The 26,680-nt window shown below is 29.9% G+C and overlaps 1 protein-coding gene across 1 annotated transcript; it reads left to right on the forward strand.

Annotated features, from left to right (window-relative positions):
• LOC119603310 lies at positions 1-26,314 on the forward strand. The gene is made up of 5 exons (XM_037955313.1): positions 1-544; positions 21,757-22,057; positions 22,129-22,442; positions 22,528-22,812; positions 26,219-26,314. Exons 1-5 carry the CDS (start codon positions 1-3, stop codon positions 26,287-26,289), a joined length of 1,515 nt encoding a protein of 504 aa, XP_037811241.1. The 3' UTR covers positions 26,290-26,314.
• The last annotated feature ends 366 nt before the right edge of the window (positions 26,315-26,680 follow it).

Consider the following 26,680-nt stretch of genomic DNA (forward strand, 5'->3'; position numbering starts at 1 on the left):
ATGCTAATACCAACAGTTAAATCAGAAATACGTTCACGCGGTGCAAATAGTGTTAATACAAACAAAAATAAACATGAAAGCCATTTATCAAACAAATTAACAGACAATGGTGATGGTACAGCATCATCAGCATCTACAGGCTCATCGTCCGCAACATCAACCTCATCATCGTCATCATCAGCAACAACTTCCTCTCATGTTAATACGGATTTTGTCGATAAACTTTCTTGGAAGTGTGCCAATAATGCCAGTTGTTTGTATTCCTTGGCCAGTGGCATTTTAAGCTCATATCGTCGTGGTGAAACGGTTAAATTTGGCTTTTTAGATTTGGTGAAATTACCAACATCGTCGACCCACAAAACAAAATCTAAATTAAATTCAAAGCCAGCTGAAACCGGTCGTAGTATGTCGACATTTGTTGACTTCATCAGTGGCAATGCCATTCGTATACCGGTTGGTCCCATGGTCTTCAGTGTACAACGTGCTGAAGATGATGACAATTACATTGAAGTGGCTCTATTAAAAAAAGCTAGAAGTAGTACAGGTAGAGTAGTGCTTGATAGAAAAAGAAGAATAATGTTTTTTTTTTTTTTTTAACTTGTAACACAAGGAATTAAAGAAATGTTTACTTTTATTTGAGTGGATTATGTTGGTTTTGTAAATAGTTTCTATATTGTGATTGATGTTTTTGAAAAGAAATTATTTTTCTAAACGCATCGAAAGTGGATTAAGTACTTTCGATTAAATTTTTAACAGTTAAAAGGACACATGCTCTATAAGTAAATATTTCTAATAATTGAAAATAATGTGTTCAATTTAATAAATAAATAAACAATCAATAAAAACTAGTAATAATTTAAAGTAGATCATCCCAGCAAAATCTTTACTTACCCGGTAAATAGGCAAGTAATATTGGAGCAAAGTGTAAGTACTTACTTTTTGGGTGAATAACTACTTATTTTTGTTCGACGATGACCAACAAATAAGTGGTTACAAATGTGCTTACCCGACTTAAGCGGATTTAAAACCGGCTTTATATATATTTTCTGTGATTATTATTCTATTCTCTTACTCAATGCTCCATTTACACGTTATTTTATCGCTATTTGGAATGGTTTTTACATAAATGTAAAATTCTAAATTTGTTCAAAAAACTTTTAATATCGATTAGGTTTAGAATCATTAAGTAATTCCTTATTAGACATACGCGCTAGACGATTGGCTACAAATCTTATTAAAAAAAATTAATTGATGTTACTGATAACGACCACTCATTACCAAGTAATGTATGAAATAACAACATTACCTACATTACTCATTACCAAAATTTGAAAATATTTTGCTGGGATGGTCGACCTTATGATACCCTAAACCATTAATGCGGTACCAATTTTCCGCTAGAATATCAGTTAAAGTTCAAAGTATTATTAATTTTGGCAAAAGTTTATATGTATCACACAAATGATGATGTAAATGATCATGATAAGCTTATTAAGAAAGATCAATTTGTTTAGAATTCCAAAAAAGTGTTCAATAGGAATTTTATATTTTGATACGCACTACCTTTATGATTGAACTTTTTACTAAAAAACTGTCATGATCCTATATAAATTAAATTAAAACTCTTTTGTTTCCTTTTAAAAGTTATTTTAAATAAAATCTACTTAAGTTGCAAAAAATATGTCAAAAACATACACTTGTCAAGGGTACTTGAAACTTTTCTTTAATATTAAAATAAATGATACTTCTGTATAGTTTATCATAGTCACATTCTATATATGGGAATTTCCAAAATGTCGAACTCGACATTCGAACACATTTAAAGTGATAAAAATGTCAAAATAAGAGTAATTTTTATATTGGCAATAGGGGTTACTTATAGCTTTTAATTAGCCCTATAAGCTAAGCAATTTTTAATTTCAAAGATAATTCAAAAAACTAGGTGTTCGAACGCTACAAGAATGTCTCCTTAAAATTTTTATAATTTTACCGAAAAAAATTATTTTTTCCTTTTTTTAAATTAATTTTAACCATGTTCGAACGGGACATGTTGAACTCCACATTTTTTTCCATTTTAATTTTTAGGTCGTTCCGTTGATCCTTTGAAAATATATATGTATATACAATCGCTTAAACAAATACAAAAGATATAAGAAAATACAGTCGGGCATGATCGACCTATTAACATACTTTAGCAATTTATTGATAAAAATAAAAAAGTGGTGTTATATGGGAACTAGTATTAAACGTGGACCGATCCTCATGAAGTTTTGTGGTTGAATTTATGTTTATATAAAACTTACTTATGCCTAATTTGAAAACAATACTAATGTTTATGAGTGAGTTATGGACTTTTAAGTAATTTGCTAAATAATTACCTTGTATGGGGGCTAGGGTCAAATTAGGCCTAATGATTACAAAAATCTGCAGTACGGTGGACGATTATATAAGTTATATATCTGCCGATTTTTGTAAAAATACTAGTATATTTAACAAAATTATGAGCTCTAAAGCATAATTTAGGGGTCCGGTTGTATGGGACATATGTATGTGAAATAATGGACCAATTTTAAATATTTTCCACACACTTCATCTCTAGTATAATTGTAAGCCCATGTATCAAATTTTTAAAAATGCGAAAGATAGAAGGTTTTTTATTTGTTCAGCCTTGGTAGACCTTCTCATGGAAATGCCCATATGCTATTAATAATATTATGTCGAATTGAATGTTAAAAAAAAAACAATTTTTTCAAACGATGGTTTTTTATTTGAAAATAAATTTTTTTTCAATTTATTACTCAAAATTTTGACAGAATTGTTAATGCTTTTCATAACACTTGTACTCTCTTTTTGTTTCATATTCAAAGCATATTCTAAATAAACATTTTTAACAATTACTGGAAATTATATTATTTCAAAACAAAATTATGTCAAATGTCACAGAATTCAATTCCAATTAAAAGTTTAATTATTTTCTTATTGTGCTTTTTGAGAAAAAAAAATTTAAAATTAATTAATAATATTATTTTTAAACAAAATTTTAAAAAATTTAAAATTTTTTCTCTGAACTCCTTTGAACAATCTTTGCTAGGACCAATGGTGAAAAGTTGCACTCATTTGAATAAAACCCTGTATGACCAAAATGTCCAACTTTGACCCCCTCTAAGTCCGGCAGTTCTGGACCGATAACGATGAAAATTGTGTCTGGTCTACTATCCAATAGTACTAACCTTGGTGCAAATTTCATCAAAATAGGAAGACAACGATTTTTAAAGTTGGGTTACTGGACACGAAATGATCCATATATCTATTAGGTAAAAAGTTGTAAAGGGACCAAAAAAGTATCACCGTACGAATTTCGAAAAAAGTACCAGATGTAGATAATGTGCCAGATAGTAGGCTAATGAAGAAAACCAGTTTAACCCGTTTTGTTGTTTTTTGTTTTAAATTTCCAAAAATACATTTACATAACTAAAACAAGTACAAAATTATAGTCGGGTGAGGCCGGCCATATAATATCCTAAACAAGTTATAAAAATAAAATGTGATTTAGTGTTCATAATAAAGCATTTAAGTGTAATTGTACCTTTCCTCAGATACATTTGAGCCATTTATTGTTGAATACAATTGTCGACATTTAAGTCAGAAGGGAGCTTTGTATAGGGGCTAGGGTCAAATGAGGCCCTATAATTATAAAATTCATCAGGATTATCAAGGCTAATATAGAACTTGGTTTTGCAGCTTTTTGTCGAGATACGAGTATATAAAACATTAACTTAAAAGCCCTATTCGGGGGGCTTCGTCCCTGGCAATAGAAAATCATGTACCAAATTTTGATGAATTATATTCAAAATTGCGACCTGTTGATTACAAGGATTACATGGACGGACGGAAATAGCTACATCGAGTTTAAGGTGGATATAGTTCCAATATTAATGTGCGTTAAAAACGTCAGCACAAGTCCAATATACACTCTCGACTAACGTGGTGTAGGGTATAAATAAAACTACCGTAAAAATTTTATGATTTTAGCAAGTAAAATGTCAAAACCGATATGCCGATATATAGTTCTAAGAAACACAACCGAACAAATCACTGATTTGCAGATATCGTAACTAAATTTCACATGGTTGGAACTGAGGTATTTTCGATTTGATTGGCAGTGGGTAGCCCCTTAAAGTTAGTAGTTAAAATAACTACTCCTTGAGAAGTGTGTTATATCTTTTGCTTCAAGAGATATTTAAGTCAAACTTTTTTATTTATAATTTTTTCCGATCTTTTTTTGTATTTTTGATTTAGCGGGCCTATGGAGGTTCGTAATTTTTTAACAAAAAATCGTCTGGTTGGAAAATTTTCGAAAATACCCCAACCATGTGAAATTACGATATCTCCAATAGTTACAGACATACTGAATTATTTTCAAAAATGAATGTTTTTAAAGCAGTTTACAATCGTTTTAAATATTTTGCTCCATTTAAACCTGTTTTTGAAAAACTTTTTTTTACATTTTATATATTAAAAAACATGTATATGAAAAATGTTTACATTGGTTGCATTTTATAAAGAATTATTCTTAGTTACCCACTTGTTTCTATACATTTTTATGCAAAAACATTTTTATTTAGTTTCACATAAATGCCAGCATATAAATACTTCTCCATGGCAATAAAAATAAGAAATAGGATGTTACATACGGCTATGTCGAATCTTGTATACGCACTATCAAAACATTCGTTGTATTTACATTAAACAAGATAATATTGTTTGATATCTGCCCCAGAATATGAACTCCTCAGTACACCTAATCCTCGTATTGCACGATTTTTTACACGATTTTGCTTTAACACTATTTTTTATTTCTCGTGTTAAACGAGGGATGGAAATTACCTAGTTTTACACGATTATTTTTATTATTTACATTAAAACACTAGCTTGGGAAGAACATTTGGAAATTAAAATGAAATATGAGGTTATTTGGTACCTATCTCCATGGAACGATTATCATAAAATTTTACTAATTTCGTGATAGGCCAAATTTTAGAAAAAATACTTCAGCTTAACAATTTTTGTTTGATTTTGAATTGAATTTTTCTTTGTGTGGTATTTAATGTTTTTATAAACAATAGATACCTTAAAGGTTGAAAACAAGAACAACCTACAAAAGATATGTCAAAGTTAAAGGCTGCAGTCAGGGAGGCAAAAAATTATAAATAAATTTTCAATTTTTCTGGAATATACCACAAGGAGCCTTTTTACCAATTTGTTATCAACTCAGATAATTAATATAATTTTTGATGAGTGTAGAATCAATATTTTTGTATTTTACAAATATCAGTAATACTCTCCCAATAAAAGTGTAGGGTATACAATGTTATTTTGGTTTGTATTATTCAGATTGCATTTCAAAAGGTATTCCATAATATTCATATGTACATAGCTATAATATGAAATAAATTGCAATAAAAATAATGAAAAATTTGTAAAACAAAACTGTTACAAACTCAAAGAATGCTGGTGAAAACCATTTCAAAGCGACATCATATTTATTATTTCACTAGCTATACCCAGTGTGCTTTGCTACACTAAAAGCAACATAAATAAAAAAAAAAAAAAAACACTTTTGAAGATTCTAACTACAATAGTTTTCCACATATTCAATTTGGTACATATGATAGATGCCACATATGGGGGCCCCAAGCCCCCAGTTGAAAGTCCGCCTTTTTTTCTCCAAAATATTCAGATAAATATTAATAATGTTCTTCGTGCAAAATTTGAAGAATCTAGTTCTATGAGTTTCCCATATAAACCAAATTTTGTATTTAATTCATATGGGAGGTGCCAATCACTCCATTGAAAGTCCGCCCGTTATTTTCTAAATGTTTAGATGAATGTCAAAGTTCTTCATGTAAAATTTGAAGATTCTAGTCCTAATAGTTTCTCATATATAAGAATTTTTCTATTTAATTCATATGGGGGCTCCAAGACTCTCCAGACGAAAGTCCGCCCTTTTTTTCTCCTATTAGTTTCCCAGATAAACGAAATTTTGTATTTAATTCATATGGGAGGTGCCAAGTCCCCATTGAAAGTCCATCCGTTATTCTCAAAATGTTCATATGAATATCTATTTCTATTTAAATTATTTGGGGGCTCCAAGCCCCCAGATGAAAATCCGCACGGTTTTTTACAAAATGTTCAGATGAATATTAAAGTTCTTCGCGCAAAATTTTAAGAATTTCGTTCTATTAGTTTACCAGGTAAACGAATTTTTGTATTTAATTATATGGGAGATACCACTCCCGCTCCCATTTGTGGTCCGATAATTTATAACCCAAAATGTTTACATGGATGTTAAAGTTGTTCGTGCAAAATTTTAAGATTCTAATTGTAATAGTTTCCAAAATAAACGAATTTTTCTATTTAATTTATATGGGAGGTGACACGCCCTCTGCTGCTAGTCCGCCTACTTTTTGTCCTAAATAATCATATTGACACTAAAGTGGCTCTGACAAAATTTGAGGACTCTAACTGTTATATTATCTCAGATATACTGATACTGATTTAGTATTTTCTTAATAGGGGCGTGGCTCCTCGCCCACTTCAAATTCAAAATATAAAGTAGCCTATAACCTCTTCCAGACATACAGGAATATACTGTGAAATTTAGTAGTCAATAAACTTCAAATATACAAACATATAAACATATAAACATACAAACACACATTCATTTATATACATATATATATATATAGATTTATATAGAGGAAAATACACTTTTCTAGAAAATTTATTTTTAACAAAATCGTTGAAAATAATATTACGATGCTAGGTTTTCTAAAATTCTCCTTTTTTCTTTTTAAAGTGAAGTAACATTTTTAATAAGGATATGATATCCTGGATGCATACTAGATTGTTCCGAAGAACACTCATGTAGGAGTACCTCTTAATCGATGCATTTAAATGTACTGAACTCGAGAAAAATAAAAAAATAATTTTTTTCGGAAGGGATCCTCAGTTCCCTACCATCGATTGAAAATCTTGATCTCAGTACAATATGTTAAAAGAAAAATTGCTGCAATCTTTTTTGAAATAGTCCGTAATAAAATTACATATTTTTGAGCTGAATATGGGAAAATACTTTTAAAATCATGTTAGAGTACTTCTGATTCACAAAATGATTTTGACACCTATTTCATAGTTTTAGCTGTCAAAATTATCGTAATATTCAGCTTATACAAACAAATATTTGAAAAATTGTTTGGCATTTAGTTCAGTCCATTTTAGAATTTTTTTATATTGTTTTGGAATATTCCCGTTATATTGAGATCAAAATCGTTTTGCAGATCAGGAATATTCTAAAAAATATTTTAACTATTTTTCTCGCGATAAGCTCAAAATAACGGAATATTAGGGACCCATTTCGAAAAGATGCCAGATAATATAAACTTGTCAAATAACATAGCACAAAACTGGTTGATACACCACTGAAAGCACCTCTTAAAGACCTTTGTCTGAAATATGAACATACATAATTACTTGACATCTAATTAAAATGTACTTCCAATTATATATTTTTTTAACTTATAACACCGTCTAACACTCAAAATTATACACGAACCGGATGATATACGTCTGAACCTAGAAATTAAATGGAGAAAAACTGCGTTTTTAGTTTTTCATTTCGTGATCCTGCGTCCTTTTTAAAAGAATTTCAAAGTTGTAAAAAGTACATTTTTCAAAAAATATTTAAAAATACTTTAACTGATCAAAAAACAATGCCAAATTGATGTCAAGAGAACAAGAAGAGTTGTAAAATATTTTGTGTTATTTTTATTTTATTCTGCCAGGATAAAAAGATGGTAAAAATGTTTTTAAAAATTTTTTGGAAAAAATAATATTGAAAACCTTAATAAATATTAAAGGACAACAATTTTAAAAGACATTTTTGATATATTTTTATCCTGACACTATAAAATAAAAATTATACAAAATATTTCCCAACTCTTCTTGTTCTCTTGACATTAAATTTGGCATTGTTTGATCAGTAGAAGTATTTTAAAATATTTTTTGAAAAATGTTTCTTTAAAACTTTGAAGTCCTATAAAAAGGATACAGGATCACGAAATAAAAAACTAAAAATACAGTTATTCTCCATAGAATTTATAGTTTCAAACGTATATCATCCGGTTCATGTCTAACGAATATTTTCTCTTTTTGTTGGACGGTGTAATATTTCATCATTTTCATTAGTAATATACTACATATTTTTATATAATCCCCCAAACGTCAGATTCATGCTCTTTTTCATCACATTTTTTTAACTTATAAAATTTTTGCATCAAAAAAATTGTCTAATCTCACACCTGTGGTGTTCATTTGATTGTACCATGGTGTAAAAGGCATACACTATCGGACAAAATAAAGTGCAAAAGTACTCATGCTATATTCTTTCATCGAAAAATCGGTTAAATGATTATTGAATATGGAAATTTTTTTCAAAATCATTTAGTTAATATACAACGCTACAATAATAACAATAAAACTAAATTATTGTAATTACAATTTTTCTGTAAAACTTCTAAAATAAAAGTAAATTCAATTTTTTTGTCGGACAAAATAAAGTGTAAATTTTATATATCATTATTTAAATTTCTTGTATATCAAAATTTTTTATCTATTTTGGTTCTGATTTGAATATCTGGATCTACTTAAGCCATTTTGGTAATTTTGTTCACCATTGATATTCGCAATCGCCTTTCCTTCCCCTTGCTTTTCGCATATGATTATTTTCAAAAGAAATCCGTTTTTGATCACTATTTCATCGGAATTTTTTGATCAATTGTGGTCCAAAATTAATCTATTGGATTTAGGGCGGTGCTCTGAGCAACTTATTTAAATTTTCAGTGTTCTTTGCTACAGTAATGCTATTTTTTAACTTTATCAAGCGCTTAAGCTTATTATCTTTCCGAGATATAAAGTTGCCCAAGTCCATTTCGAAGGCACTGATCTTAAGATTTGACTGTAATATGCTCACATAGTGTTCACTAGAGCTTTTTGAATAAATTTCCCCTAGGTTCCCCACAGCTAACATTAAAAATTAAACACATACGAAGAGTCAACTGACCCATACGTTCAATCTTTCACCAACACATTTAAAAGCATGGAGATTTTTTTTCGGTTTTAGTATTTAATTTTGTATTTTTTACCTCAAATTTGCGTAGATAGTCAGATGATTCCTAATTTGTACCGAAAATTTTAAAATGTCGACAATGAGTGTGAGTTAAACCCTTCAATATAAAAACAATACCCCAGGTTTTAAACATTATGGTGGGGGGCTATCGGTATTGGTACATTATTCAACCTTAGGAGCGGGAATCTTAGTGAAGATGGAGTAAACAATAACAATTGAGCAATTCACGAGCGTATTTAATAATTTTTTTTTAAATAAATGCCGTAAAAATGGATTTGGGACACTTAATGCCTCAACAGATTTATGACTTCAAACACACGACAAAGGTTAAAAACATTACTGTAAGAAAAAAAAAAACACTGAAAAATTGGAATGACCTACTCAGACCATCGCCCTAAATCCAATAGATTAATTTTTGACCACAATTGATAAAAAATTCTGCTGAAATAGCGAACAAAAACGGATTTCATTTGAAAATAATCGTATGGGGGAAAGCAAGGGGAAGGGAAGGCGATTGCGAATAATAATGGTAAAAAAAATTTAAAAAATGGCTTAAGTAGATCCAGATATTTAAATCAGAACCAAAATAGATAAAAAATTTTGATATACAAAAAATTTAAATAATGATATATAAAATTTACACTTTATTTTGTCCGACAAAAAGGTGAATTTACTTTAATTTTGGATGTTATACAGAAAAATTTTAGGTGGAATGATTTTGTTTTATTGTAATTTTTGTAGCATTGCATATAAACTAAATGAATTTTAAAAAATTCCATATTCAGTAATCATTTAACAGATTTTTCGCTGAAAGAATATAACATGAGTACTTTTGCACTTTATTTTGTCCGATAGTGTATGTTAGACAAACGTTATTATATTGTTTTTAACTTTTGAACGAAAAAAAGGCACACACTCACGATATATCAAACATAGCGTTATAAGAAATGGGAAAAGGATATTTTTATAAAATTGGATATATTTCAGTCCATGGTATAATTATAAGGTAGTGTCGTCTGCGAATTCAGCAAAACAGAGCAAATTCATTTTATTTTATTAAAAGGGTCAGAACGATGTCAATCTATGCAAAAAACAATCTGCTGTTCTCTTAAAACTACCTTATAATTAATATACCACGTTTGAGTTAAAACCGAGTTAACCTAAAACTAGGTCTTTAGATCTGAAATTTAATATGCGGTCGGATTCAGAGAAATTATATAACAGAAACATGTGGGGCAGTGAAAAAAATTACTGTACAGAATGAAAATCTCATACTAAATTTAAGTTTATTATATATTCTCAAATCAATCTAATGATTTCGTCAACATTTAAGTACGATTTCGCCAAGAAACAATTAAAATAATTTGAATTGAGCGTAGAAATCTGTTTAATTTCAAAATACATTTATCATTTAAGGGATTTCATATTAAGTGACCCAACTTTTGAAACCGATACCTTCCGATCAGGATGTAATTTGCTCTTTCACATGCCGCCGACTTCTTTTGGCTCAAAAGCCGCTGATAAAGATTGGAATCGCATAAGTATTTCAGAAAATAATTTCACTAATTTGAACGGAGTTGCCACTAATTTAAATTCTTATGGCAAATTGAAAAGAGTTGCCACACAATATTGTGCTAATATTAAAATAGTGAAAATTACTATAATAATGTCCATTTTCTGCAGAAAAAAAACTTATATAGAGACAGGTTTCTATATAACAGACTATTATACAGAGATTTTTCAATATAATAAACGCTTATAGGGTAAATTTCTGAAGTAATAGTTAAATTGACCCGACAATATATCCGCCGCCGATATTTTCTATAATAAGCCGCCGACCTAAAATGGTTGCGCCGCCGCCGCCAATAATTTTGTATCGGCCTGTGTTAAAGTATAAGAGAGCGGAATTTATAAAATATGTTAGATATATACATACCTGCACATTAGGGTGTCCCGTGGACCACTTTATAGGAGGAATACCTCTATAACGATGCGTTTCAATGTACTAAATACGATAAAAATAAAAAACATTTTTTTTAAAAAGGTCCTCAGTTCCCTGCGATTAAAAAACTTGATCTCAGTACATGTTCAAAAAAATTTTCTGCAATCTTTTCGAATTGGGTGTCAAAAATTCCGTAATTTTGAGCTTGACGCGGGAAAAATGATGAAAATGTTTGTTAGTACATTTCTGGTCCGCAAAACGACTTTTGCATATAAATTTCAAAAAATTTAAAAATTATCTGAAATGGACTAAACCAAATGCCAAACAAATTTTTAAATATTTTTCTATATGACCTAAAAATTACGACAATTTTGACACCCATTTCAATAAAATACGAAAACAATATGCCTCTCCAACCCACTAAAAATAATTTTGTGGACCAAAAATATTCTACAAAAATTTTAAAATTATTTTTCCCGTAATTACCTCAAAATTATGGAATTTTTGAGACCTATTTCGAAAAAATCGAAAATATTTTATTTTTCAAAATTTATACTGAGATTAGGATTTTTAATCGCTGGTAGGGAACTGAGGACCATTCCAAAAAAATATTTTTTTATTTTTCTTGCGTTCAGTACATTAATAAGCATCGATTGTGTGGTATTCCTACATAAAATTCTTAAAAACGCTGTTCCTCGGGACACTTTACTGTAAATGTATGTATGTACAGTAGGATTATAACTATTAAAAAATTTTTAAAAATTTCAATTCGGTCCTACCCATTCCATATAAAGTATAAAAAAGGACGTCGAATACAGTGAAACAGCAAAGATAGGGGCTGCAGTCAATCCCTCTTTCAATTTTAGTACCCAAACATATAGATTTGGGTACTACAATTACAAATTGTAGTGATAGGGCCAAATTTTGGTTATACCCTAATATACATCATACAAAAAATGTATATAAGAATTATTGTGCATTTCATGATTATTTGTCAAAAATTTTTTTATGTGGTTTCACATTCCTTTAGAGCTTTTTGTGTTTGGGTTGACCATACATAAAATATCTCTCATAGTAGAACAATACCAACAATTGTTCTCATAAACCCAGATAAATGAAAACGTAGAGAATATATTATGAATATATTTGTAGATACAATTTAATAAGCTCGACAATAAATAATATACAAATAACTTTTGTTTGGTTTGTTTTAAATAAAATGACAAGAACTATGCGAAACAACAGCTTTTCATATACATATACTACTATGCACTGTGGTTACAAATCAAGATCTAGGTGGAGAAAATTATTTGGGGCTCTTTTTTATAGAATTAGTGTCTGTGAAGATAACGAAAATGTTAAAAAAAATTGCATAAGCTCTTTTTGAAGTTACAGGAGGATCTAGATATGTATCTGAAACTAAATAAAAAAAACATGTTTTTTAAAAAAGTTTCCAACGTTTTTATAAGGATTTTGTGTCTCTGAATCTAATAATAGGATGTAGTAAAAAATTTCCCGATATTACATTTTATTAGAATTGAAAAATCCTATTTCACTGGGTCTTAGCGATTATAAATTTACTGCAGAGAAATTTCTTGGATGTTTAAAAGTATGGACCTCTATTAAGATACATTTAATTTAGTTAAGCACTTATATGCACATTAGGGTGGCCCCGTTTGTATGGAGGAAAAATAAGGTGTCGATGTTCCCGACTAAAATTAAAGTTTAATTGATTATAAGATAGCGTTTCTTAAAATTCCTTGGGTCAATATTTGGCGAGCTGGATTAAAGGATAAAAAGGTCCTTTTTTGAGGTTTTCATGATTTTTTTCATATTTCCTCCAAAGGAAAGATATACAATTTTGGTATCATAAGAAAGGTCTTTGATAGACGCTTTCAAGGGGATATCAGACAAATTTGTGTTACAGTAAAAGTAATCGAAATTTTCTAATTTTTTGTAAAATTTTCAGATTTTTTACATTTTTACATAGATGAATTTAATATAATTCGTTGAAATTAATTCACAATAATCCTCAATAAAATCTACTGAAACGGTTTTTTCCGTTTTTCAAAATTCAATCTAGATCAAATTTTATTTAAATTTATCGAAGCCTATGTACGCTACCAAAACATTGCGAAATAATGTAAACAATAACATAGAAACCGTTATTTACAAAGCAAGCTTAACAAATAAGTAAATGTTTGGAATAAATTGTGTTAATATTTCAGTTAAACTGAAAAATTTGATTGATAATAGTATGAAACCGTTAAGTGTTATATATCATTGTAAAGCTAATAAAATTACGCGTATGATGTACATATTAAGTACGTTAGATGAATATACATAGGTAGCAGAAAACCTGGGACAAAATAGAGTTTATAATATTAAAATAAAATACAAAACCCAACGAATTTCGAAAAAAAGAAAAAACCATTTGGGTAAAATTGTATGACGTTTACAATGTAATAATTTCAATAAATTACATTAAATAATTCTATGTAAAAATTTGAAAAACTTAAAAATTTTCCAAAAAATTACGACATTTGTAATAATTTTGGAGTTATATACAAATTTGTGTTATATCATTGAAATCGTCTCCCAAAGACCTTTCATATGATACTAAATTTGCATATGGTTTATTTGCCAGAAATATGAAAAAAATCATAAAAACCTTAAAAAATTACCTTTTTATCCTTCGATCCAGCTCACCAAATATTGATGGCAGGACAAAAATTTTGAGAAATGGTATCTTAGAATGAATTAAATTTTCATGTTCAGTGGCAACATCAGCAACTTCCATTTTGGGGCCACCCTAATGTACATATATTAAAAAAAAAGTTAAACAAAAATATTATCCAACATTTGTTGAATTTCTCGCGCTTCTCTTATGAAAACAAAACGTCCATATGATAAACCCTTTGTATACCCTACACCACTTCAGTGGGGAGGGTATATTGGGTTTGTGCTGATGTTTGTAACGCACAATAATATTGGACCTATACCCACCTTAAAGTATACCAATCGGCTCAGAATCATTTTCTGAGTCGATTTAGTCCGTCCGTCTGTCCGTTTGTCCGTCCGTCCGTCCATGTAAACCTTGTAATCAAACTACAGGTCGCAGTTTTGAAGATAATTCAATGAAATTTGGTACATGATCTTCTATTGTCCCAGGGACGAAGCCTATTAAAAATGGTTAACATCGGTCCATTATTTCACCAAGCCCCTTACAACTGAACCCCCGAATAGGGCTTTTAAATTTTGTAATCAAACTACAGGTCGCAATTTTGGAGATAATTCAATGAAATTTGGAACATGATCTTTTATGGTACCGTAAACGAAGCCAGTTGAAAATGGTTTACATCGGTCCATTATTTCACCTAGCCCCCATACAACTGAACCCGCCGAATAGGGCTTTTAAGTTCATAATTATGTTTAATATACTCATATCTCGAAAAAAGGTTGCAAAAACCAAGTTCTATAGAAGATTTGATGACCCTCACGAATTCCAAATTAATAGGTCCTCATATGACCCTAGCCCCTATGAAAAAAGCCCCCATCAAAATTTCACTTAAATGTCCACAATTTTATTCAACAATAAACGGCTAAGTATGTACATCTGAGGCAAGGTAAAATTCAATTTAAATGCTTTATTATGGCAAATAAATCACATTATATTTTTGTCAAAGGTGTAGGGTATTATATGGTCGGCCTCGCCCGACTATAATTTCCTACTTGTTTGGCTTGGAGAAGAGCAAATTGTTAGCAATATCGAAAAATCTTTATACAAATTCAAAGATACAGATCTTTTATTTTTGTCCACATAGATTTTGATTTGGAACCACAGTGCTATGGCATAAATAATAATAAAATATAGATAGATTCAACTGAATAAGGAAGTAAATTTTAAATAACACAGGCCAACGACTGAAAGACTTTTTAAATAATTTTCTCTAATGGCAGTATTATTTAGCGTGTTGATTCGTAAAATGGAAAAAGACGTATTTGCGTATATTTTTTAACTTCTAAATTGTCTGCTTGTTTTTCTAGCTATACTTATGCTGTATAGCCACACGTCAAAATTTTTATAAAAATTTGTGTACGTGTTGTTTATGGTTCTTCTTCTTCAATGATTGCTGGTATACATATATTACTAACACAAACAAATTTTGATCAAAATTTTGACAGCTTTAAAATTTTAGATTGGTATTCCAAATAGTTTCCGAACTGGCAATGTGAAATTGGAATCTATTGCTCCAATTTCACATTGTAGCTTATACGATCTGGCAATGCCGGGCTTGCGATAAATGAACATATTAACAATAATGATTGATTTATTTTTGTTGATAAGCCTAAGCTTTAAGTTTATAAACATTGTATTCTCTATTCAAATGATTCGTACTAAATGTGTCTCTATATCTGTTTTTAAGATACCAAAAATATCCCATGTTTAAATATTACATGAACTGACAAGATTATCCCTGCAGTTAAAAAATAGTCAGTGTGTTTCTTTAGTGTTGCTTGGTAATCTTAACTAATTATGTATGTATTGGGCCAAATTTTATGATTTGGTTATATCAAATAATATTTAATACGTAGAATATGAGTCTCATACAAAATAAATTTTCACTAGCGGGTCGTTATACATAAAGAATACGTGTAAATTATAACAACCCGCACGTCGAGATGCGCATTCTTGTAATAAATATCCTTTGGTTATATGCAAATATGACAAAAGCTGAAAAATTGTTAGTGTATTTAAACTATTTGGAGTTAAGAATTGAATTAAATCTTATAACAATGTACTACATAAGTAAACAAGTAAGAAATTATCGACGGGCGAGGCCGGCCATATAATACCCTAGACCTGTTACAAAAATAAAATGTGATTTAGTTTTCATAATAAAGCATTTAAGTTGAATTGTACCTTGCCTTGAATTATACTTAATCCATATATTGTTGAATAAAATTATGGATATTTAAGTCAAATTTTGAAGGGGGTTTTAAATAGGTTCTATGGTCAAATGAGACCCTATAATTATAAAATTCATTAGAGTCATTAAGGCTAGTATTGAACTTGGTTTTGCAGCTTTTTGTCGAGATAAGAGTATATTAAACATAATTATGAACTTAAAATCCCTATTCGTCAGGTTTAGTTGTATGGGGCTAGGTGAAATAATGGACCGATGTTAACCATTTTCGTCTCCGGTACCATAGAAGATCATCTGCCAAATTTCATTAAATTATCTTCAAAATTGCGACCTGTAGTTTGATTACAAAGTTTACAAGCCCTATTCCGGGGTTCAGTTGTATGGGGGCTTGATGAGAAAATGGGCCCATGTTAACCATTTTCAATAGGCTATGTCTCCGATACCATAGAAGATCATGTGCCAAATGTCATTGAATTATCTTCAAAATTGCGACCTGTAGTTTGATTACAAGGTTTACAAGCCCTATTCGGGGGTTCAGCTGTATGGGGGCTAGGTGAAATAATGGACCGATCTTAACCATTTTCAATAGGCTTCGTGCCTGGGACAATAGAAGATCATGTGCCAAATTTCATTGAATTATCGTACGTAGCTAAATCGACTCAGAAAATGATTCTAAGACGATTGGTATACTTTAAGGTATAGGACCAATATTATTGTTACAAACATCAGCACAAACCCAATATACCCTCCCCACTAAAGTGGTGTAGGGTATAAAAACTGGTAACTACCTCCAAACTAGACACAGTACTAGATCTGTGACGTTTCCGGACAAAAAATATACATCGGAAAGCACACCCTAGAACTCCGAACTGCAGGTTAATTTTACACTACGAATGATTGTGGGAGTGTGTGAAAAAAATCTACAAATAAGCATTTTTTATACAATGTTCATGCCATGAACAAATAATGATGATGATTGTGACATTATATTCACTCGACTGTATAAAATAATGACGTATGTAATATATAAATATATCTAGCTTAAAATATACATATGTCACCTTTATACTAGACAGAATACATGTACATACATATTTTCCAATATTGTTTTTTTCGGTTTTTCTACATTTTTCTTTACAATAAAGTTATTCACCAGAACAAACAAATATTGTATGTACATACATATGTATCTATATACATATGTATGTATATTCATATAAGTATTATACCGGCTCACTCTGTAAGGATAACAAAATCGTGATGAAGGTATTTTTTTTTTTAAATTTTAATACTTTTTAAAACAATATATTCAATAATTCAATAATCCTTTGTCATATTCCAAAAAATCTTAAATTTTTAAGGTATTTTGTATAAAAACCATTTAGAACATTAGAGCCGTTTTCGAAATCCATTTCAAATGATATCGCACATTATATATTTTTTAAAAAAGAAATCTAAATTTTCAAAAAATAATTAAAATATAAATTTTTTAAAATCGTTCCAGCAAATCGGTAATCACAAAACAAAGATTATTTAATGCAGCCTAGAACTATGAATTACACATGAGAAATTGTGTTCTCATTAGAAAAAAATTAGATTTTTTGAAATCGGTTCAGATCACGAACAGACCTCAAAAGATTTTGGAAATCATCATATTACAAAACAAGTTTGAATTAAAGATGTAAAAGAGTGTATTATTCCGGATAAAAATTACACTTTTACCACTTTAGTAGGGAAATGGTAAACATCGGTCCATTATTTCACTTAGCCCCCATACAACTGAATCCCCCGAATAGGGCCTTTAAGTTCATAATTATGTTTAATATACTCGAGATATGAAAATGCTGTAAAACCAAGTTCTATACTAGCCTTGATGACCCTAATGAATTTTATAATGATAGGGCCTCATTTGATCCTAGCCCCTATACAAAGCCCCCTTCAAAATATGACTTAAATGTCCACAAAATTATTTAAAGCTTTAGGGCCTTATTCATAACAATTTATCAGAGGTTCATAATACAAATTTTGTATGAAAATTTGTTGCAAACTAGACCGTTTTCCAAAAAAAGGTGGAACTTTTTTTTAATTTTTATTAAGAACTTTTTAAGAGGGTTATTCGTAATCTGGACAGATTTTAACAAGTAAGAAATTATAGTCGGGCGAGACCGATGCTTTATTATGAAATCACATTTTATTTTTTGTGAGTCGGTCTAATCTACATAGCTGCAATATGTTTTTATGAATATAAAGTATACTAATTTTCTATTTCTATATATGAATATTGACATCAACATTAATAGGCTATCAGTTACACATATCAAATATTGGGTCCTTCGTTGAGGATAACTTATAATTTCACAAAAGCAAAAAGAAACATTATAGAAGATAGTTATTTTTTTAGTATTGGTATTAAAAATAATGCAAAATTATTAAAGTGTTTTACAGAGTAATTCTCTTAAATAATTTATTAACACTCTACGTCACTATATCAGAAAGGAAATAATGATGTTCTTGAGTTGATGTTGAAAATTACAGGCGAAAACTTTTTCTTTAAAATATGTACATTGTAAATATATCAATTGTTTTTAAATTTATTTCTGTGTGGATTTAAAAGATGTAAATTTGCTAACAATTTTAGTATTTTTTTTAATGAAACACCAAAATACATTTATCTGACTTAAAATGTTTGTAAATTTTTCCAACGAATATTTTTCTTAATTTGAGAGATTTGTAAATTTAAGTATTTATACAATGTTAACATTTGTTAGGAAACGAATCTATTATTTTTAAGCATTTATTTGCCTTTATTAATCACTTAATTCAAATAAATTCTATAGGATTTTATTAAGACATTTATGTAATTTACGTCAATTTCGATAAAGTGATAAATGATAGCTAAATTCCTACAATTTATTTTGTAGACGTCATAAAAGATTGTTGTTCACTTTTGTATAAAGTGGGAAATAATAATCTTCAAAGAAATGTATTAATTTTTATATTAATGGCACAGGCCAACGAAATGAAGGTTTTTAAAACCAATTTGACTAAATTTCATTTAGTTGCTGAAACCGAATCTTGTATCGGTTTTTATTTATCACTCACAGTTTTGAATTGAATATTTAGTTCATATATTACTGACATTTCATATAATTATGAAAATATATTTACGTTTAAGGGTTAATTTCTATTTTTTCGATGTCATTTTAAATAAGTATCTTTATAACATATTTTTCTTAAGTTTCATTTAAATCAGTTGAAAACTAAATACAATTTCATTAATGCTTCATTTCCCAATATTGCCCCACTCAGTTTATGGGTTAACATTGTTCGGTAATATTAAAACTTAAAATACATATTTTCTATTATCTAAAAGATCTTATACAAAATGCAGAAATGTAAAAAATTATTTTCAAAAAATTTTGGTAAAAAATTTATTTTTTTCGAAATCATCAAAATTCAAATCGCAGGTACCGTTAATCTCTAAGAGATATTGACCTAATATTTTTACCATTTTTATCCTTATTTATTGTCCAAGCATCACATGGATATTTTCTATATTTTTTAAAATATAACGTTTATAATAAAATTTTTGCAAAAATCGTTTTCCCTTTAAGATCCGTGGTGCCACCAGTTAACGTGATTCTATCGCCCTAAATTTTTCCAGAATCCATTTCTGTAAGTTAGAGTATAAGTCTAGAGTCAAAGACGGAATTTTACATTTGGGACATAAGTATACAGTCGCAAAGAATAAAAAACAAAATGTGGAAAATAACAAAATAACACTGGGATTTAAGATCTACTTACGTATGATTGTTTGCCAGATGGAGTTGCTAGAAGACTGAATATTTCCACATATACATACATATTATCAACTAGTCTACATACTTATAAATGTACCCCAAAATAAAATTTAAATCGTCATTAATATAAATACCGCAATCGTGATAAAATTTTGAACAACTTAGCTTGTAGTACCCAGTAATTGTACTGAAAATGTTATTTTCCTATTTAGGGAGGAATCAACTTTTCTCCATCAAGTTTCGGTCCATAATTGGTTCCTCTCACATATCACTGCTCATATTCTGTAGTGTTCGGTTCATAATTGTCCCACGCCCTATAAAAGGCCTGTTTAGATGTTGACTATATAAGAAGCCAATTAACAGAACACTCTTACTTATTATACCCTAATCAATATTAGCGTTGAGGATATATTGGGGTTAGACCCGGTTTTATAGTTCACACTAAGGGAAGAAATTTTACTCAAGGATTGAAAATCATAAATTTTTCAAATTTGAAGTATAATTTCTTCCCTTAGGGAGCATTGCTAAACGCGGCCTTAGTCCTATACCTAATGTATACCAATCGGCTTATAAACATTTTCTGAATCGATTAAAACCAGTTCGTCCGGCTGGCTTTTGAAAATTTCAAATCGGCCCTATCCATTCCACATAGAGTATAAAAGAGTACGTCGAAAAAGTATATCACTTTTTCCCGAGTGTTAAAAAAGAAGACAATAAGGATTTCGTTATTCAAACTCTACTAGTGATAGGACCAAATTTTAGTTATAACTCTGTTGTACTGTAATATTTGTGCGTCAGGTACATGTCGCAACTTTCAAGATAAAATATTGAAATTTGCCACATTCGCCAAGGACGAAGTCTATTGAAAATCGTTGAAATCGGTCCATTGTTTCAGCTACCACCCATACAACCGAACCCTATGTTAAATATACTAATATCTCTAACAAAATAACTAACTCTGTATTATTCTACTGACTTTTATAAAAATCGGGCTTCATTTTAACCTAACCCCTATAAAATGTTTCCTTCAGAAAATGGCTTAAACATTGTTATGTTTTAAAATATTCTTTTAATTTTTTGGTAAAAAAAATTCCCCGGTAGGCTACTTATATGTGCTAGTACTAGCCTTTCAGTCTGAGGGTTGTGTATGGTCATCGTCAGCCTGGTTTATAGCTGATATAATTTCTAAGAAATACAAGGGATATGATAGGAATAGTAGGTTTATCATTGGAGGAAGTCCTATTATAACCTAACATATTTTCATGGTATAAAAATTGATTAGATTTTAAAAACTTTGAAAGCTAAAATCGTTTAAATGCAACAGTGCTAAATGTACCTTAAAATCTTTGTTATAAATTTATGCTTTCGGAAAGTTTAAAAATTAAGTTGACGTATTTATTAACTGAGAGATTTCAGAGCAAAACATCCACAGTCGTATTTAGCAAACTGAAATGTCTGTCCCTGGAAATTAAATTTTTTGCTCTAAAAATTCTCTATTTAAAATGCTATTGAGCCTTACTCTCAAATCGAAAATAACATTCTCGTTCTTGACAATGAAAGTGTACTAAATTGCAGTTGATACTAAATTCTGTGTAAATTTTCAAGTTTGCATATTAGTTGATATGGGTCGTAAAGTTGAGGGCTAAACTTACACTTAATTGGAAGTAATAATAATGAAATTGTTCATCAATTTATTCAATCCTTGAACATTCAACAAAAGATTTATGATTTTGTGTCGTATATTAAGACATGTTTCACATAGATTAAACATCAATCACAATTAAGATCCTACATACATACATGAATGTACAAAAGCCAACTAGAACACAAATGAATTGCGTAGTTTTTATTATTAATGATACAACGTATGAGTGATATGAAACTTAATATAATCTTTAGCTCGTCTGGGTGGTGGAGGTGGCGATAGTGGCGGTCTATTAAGTGGTGGAGGCGGAGGAGGAGGTGGAGGCCATGGGCATGGTATTATACAACGCATTAAGGAGAACAAGGATAAGGATGATAAGAAACAAATGCAAATGTATATACCCATGTATTTGGCTGCTACTACGTTTGGTTGGACTATGGTGGCAGCCAAAGCGGTTGGATTATTAACACTCAAGGCCCTGGCCATATCGAAGATAGCATTTGTGGTGGCCGCTATGGTTCTAATGAAAAAACTTATGGAAAATGCATCGGAAAAGTAAGAGAAATATATATATTTTCAATAACAGAACTTTTGTTGGTCAATATGACAAAAACCCATAATTTCAGAATGATGTATCAATATCCGGAACAATCGCCTTATATGATGCCTTATAGCATGGATTACGGCATGCATTCAATGGCTGGAGCTCCTCCTGATATGGCTGCTGCAGCAGACATGTATGGTGGCGGTATGCCCATGCATTCGGCTGTAGCACCCATGCAGGCACATCAGGGACATCCGGGCTATGAGCATTTAACAGCCGAAAGTACGATTCATCAAAATATAGCGGATATTCAAAATAACACACAGGTGCTGGCAGCGTTAAATGCAGTGGGCTTAGGTCAAAAAGTTAAACGTGAAGACTCCTGGCTGGCCAGAAGTATGTATTAAATAACACCATATCAATTTGTTATCAATTTCAAATTGTTATAACTCACACTCACTTTTTAATTGCACTTTGTCAGAACCCCTTAAGCACATTGCACCTACTACTGCACAATTATCGCACAAAAATTTACCTCCATATAGTATAGCAAAACAAAAAATCTATTTAAATGAGTTAAAATCTTATGATGATTTTATCACAGTGGCAGCAGTAGCAGCTGCTGAGGTGGTGGTGGAGGAAAATGAAAAGCGTCTAAAATTTAAATCGGATTTCTTTGGTGAAGACAACGACGACGACGAGGATGAAGAAGAGGATAAAATTTTTAATAGCGAAGAAAGTATTAGAGAAACATTGCAATTTTTGGGTATGGAAATACGTAAAAAGAGGAAGTAGTTCACTTTTATTTTTAGTTTAAGTTTTAAATTAAAGCACATAGAGTTGCACGTGAAATGAAACAACTGTGATAATTTTTTTAAGAATTTTTGTATTTGTAGTGTTTATTTTCAATATTTTAACTGTTCGGAGAATTATTAACAAAACGAATAGTGAACAGCAATTTTTGGATTTTTTCATCTTTTAATGAAATTCACTACATACATACATATAAATATTGCGTATTGAAAATGTTTCTCAAATCAATAATTTAGTAAATAGTATAAATAAGTAAGTTTACCTAATCATAACACAAGCTTCCAGGCAGAAGTACGAGCAATAACGGAATGTGTAAATTGGATTAGAATAAATATGGCGCCCACAGGGCTTAATATATTTACCGACAGCCAGAAGGCAATTTGTGCGATATCAGGTGATAGAATTAAATCTAAGACCGTATTGGATTGTAAGAAAGCTTTAACTGAATACTCTCCCAGAGGTAAGGTTCACATCATATGGGTACCAGGCCACTCGGGAGTAGTCGGCAACGAAAGGGCGAATGTAATAGCTCTAAAAGGGAGGGAGCTCGATGTAGTTAACCTGACAAACGCAAAACCATTCGACGCAACAAAAGCTGAATTAAAAATATGGATGAGAGAATCCCATAAGGCCTCTTGGAATAATGAAACGGTGGGTAGAACCACAAAGATTCTGTGGGGTGACCCTGATGAGAGCAAGACGAGAAATCTTCTCAAAATGAGCAAGTCTGAGGTTAGTATGATGGTACGTATATTATTCTTTGGTACGTATTCTGAGTGGACACACAGAATTACGAGCACACCTATACAAAATTGGACGTGCGGATTCAGACGAATGTAGAGCATGTGGAGAGGACAGTGAAACTCTGGATCACTTTCTTTGCCATTGTCAGGCATTCGTCGAAGTTAGATCCAAGTATCTTGGAAGTGATGTTATTCCGGAAATAACATTCTTAACCAACACCGATTGGAAGATTCTTAGGAATTACGTCCAGGAAACTGAGTTTCTGAACATGGAAAAATAATACATTCAGTGAACAATTTTTTTTTTCTTTCTTGAATTGGAGCGCACAACAGGCCCGATAGTGGCCTAGGTGTATTTCCGATCAGAAGCGAAAATAATTCCACTTTCGATCGGAATGGAATTCTGTGACAGGCCTGTATAAAAACATAAATCTCTGTACCATATGTTTAGAATCACTTTCTGAGTCGATTAAGCTATCTATCCGTTCGTCCGTATGTGTGTCCACGTAAACCTTGTGCGCACGCTACAGGTCGCAATTTTCGAGATACTCATACTCTTTTTTCAATCCAAGTACGAGGCCTATTGAAAATTATTAAAATCGGTCCATTATTTCGCTTAGTCCCCATACAACCGTTAATAGCCCAACCGACCAATTGTAATTTTGGTAATTCAAATTGCGTCGAAACATAATAATACAAACTTTTTAAAGATATAACATCAATGATGTAAAACTATTAGGGGTCACGTGATTTACGTTTAACATTGCATAGCTCTGAATGTACCTTAAGAAACAAAACTAATTTTCAAATACGATTGTACTAACCTCAACAAAGCAATATTAACAAAAATATAAAAATAAAATCAACATATTAATTAAAAATATTGCAACGATACATAGCATGTCCCTTTTATCACATACTAAAACACAAATTCCTGTAATTCTATTGTCAAAAAATTATAAAATTAAAAATTAAGATCATTAATTTTGTGCTAAATCCCAGCAAAAACATTGTAATAACCAGGGAAACCAAAATATGCAAATGCATGTTTTTAGTGGTGCGTCGTATGGACTCATGGATAAGATATTTACACGTTTCAGACCAATTTAAGAATTTTGGCATCGATTTGTTTGAGCATATTTTTGCATATTTTACCCATAAGAGCATGATTTGACCTTTGTAGCATATTTAAGGCATATTTTCGAGTTTTTAGAGCATATTATACTCTTTTAGTGCATATTTTAATGTTTTTCGCTGTTTTTTCATTTTTGTACATTTTTAATTTTCTTTTCAAAATTTTATTTTTAGAAAAAATAAAAAAAAATCAAATTTTATTTTTTTTATTTTTACCCCCTTATTCACAAACAAAATTTTTATTTTATAAACGGTTTATAAATTAGATTTTGTATAGAAATTTTGTTTTATAAACCTTTTATAAAATAAAAATGTTGTTTGTGATTAAGGGGCTTAATCTTTTAGACTATTTTACAATTATGAAAAAAATTATTTTCGTTTGCAGAACTTGAAAACAGCATAAAATACATTAGTCTCATGAAAACCAACATAATAGTTTTTATTCAATAAAGCATTAAATTTTAAATCGGACATAAAACCGATTACTTTGGATTTCATGAGACCAATCCATTTTTATCGTTTAAAAAACTAGTAATGATAATTAGTGGATTTTATGACAACACCGATTAAAATGTCAGTTTAGAAGCTATGAATACCATTGGAAGAAATGTGTCAAACTTTGTCGTTTGAAATATATATTTTTTTTAGGGACCAAATGGTTTCATGTTATTTATTGGTTATCTGAACGTTAAACGGAATTCTATTAAACTAGTTCTTCAAACTATGAGATGAATCAATTATAAAAAAATCTTGTAGGATGAAATATGACATTAAATATTTATTATTTCATTATAATTTCAGGTTTTTTGCGCTTTCAATGTTAAAAAATAATTAAAAATTTTATTTTTAGAGCATATTTTTTAAATTTTTAGAGCATATTTTGAGTTTTTTACGGCATATTTTAAGCGCTTAAAATACTTTTTTTAGAGCATATTTTCGGTTTCCCTGGTAATAACATATACTTACTCAACAACTTACTTTTCAATTACTACTACATACCGTCTGCATTACATAGAATGAGTCTAGTAATAACTTACAAATAATTTATTATGTAAGTACTTACTTTTCATAAGTTCCAAAACTTTCTTTTTAACACAAGCGAAAAAAAATGTTTTTTTTTATCTGAGAAACAAAACTACTTACTTTACTCCCTATTTGTAAGCGTTCGTGATATATACTTGCCTCCAATGTCACCCAAGTGTTAAAATAACGAAAATGCTTTTGTGTTGGTAAATTTAAACATTTTAACTCCTTACTTTTCAATGTAAGGTTTTGCTGGGATGTATATATAAACATTTTATTGCACTGCACCCGATATACTACATATATCGCTAGTCGCTAATTGTATTACAACTTTATTATTGCAATTTTTCAATTATTATTCAAAGCCACTCATTGATACTAAAGCAGCACTTCCACTACTATTCAACACCCTTCCTAGAATTTTGAATATGTTTTAAAATATTTTAAACAATTTTATAGCTGGAAATGTGGCACGAAGGCCAATGGTTTACAACTATTTAAATCCACATGCTGCATATTATAGACAGTAAAAAGAGTAATATTTAAACACAACAATTTAAAAGGAAGGCATAAATAACATTATCAACCAGGACATTGAATGACATAAAATTAATGGAAAATATTTAGAATATTTAGTTGCTGTTAAGTTCATTAAATTTAATTATTTAAATTTATATTAATAAAATATTTAGTCATTTTTTAAATTATAAAAAAATAGCAAAAAAAATACAGATTAATTTTATTTTAATATTTTTTAGCTTTAGCAAACACACACATAACAAAAAGTTTTTATTTTGTTAAAAAAACAAGTAGGTTTTTTGTAGTTTTATATAATAACAAACATAAAAAAATTTTAAACCAGCATAAAATGCTAAAAAATAACAAAAAAAATATTAATTATAAAAATCAATACGAAGAATT

Source organism: Lucilia sericata, unplaced genomic scaffold (assembly GCF_015586225.1).
Source record: "Lucilia sericata isolate MDLA Ls3-8-SP2 unplaced genomic scaffold, ASM1558622v1 Contig000292F_arrow, whole genome shotgun sequence".
Taxonomy (NCBI): Eukaryota; Metazoa; Arthropoda; class Insecta; order Diptera; family Calliphoridae; genus Lucilia; species Lucilia sericata.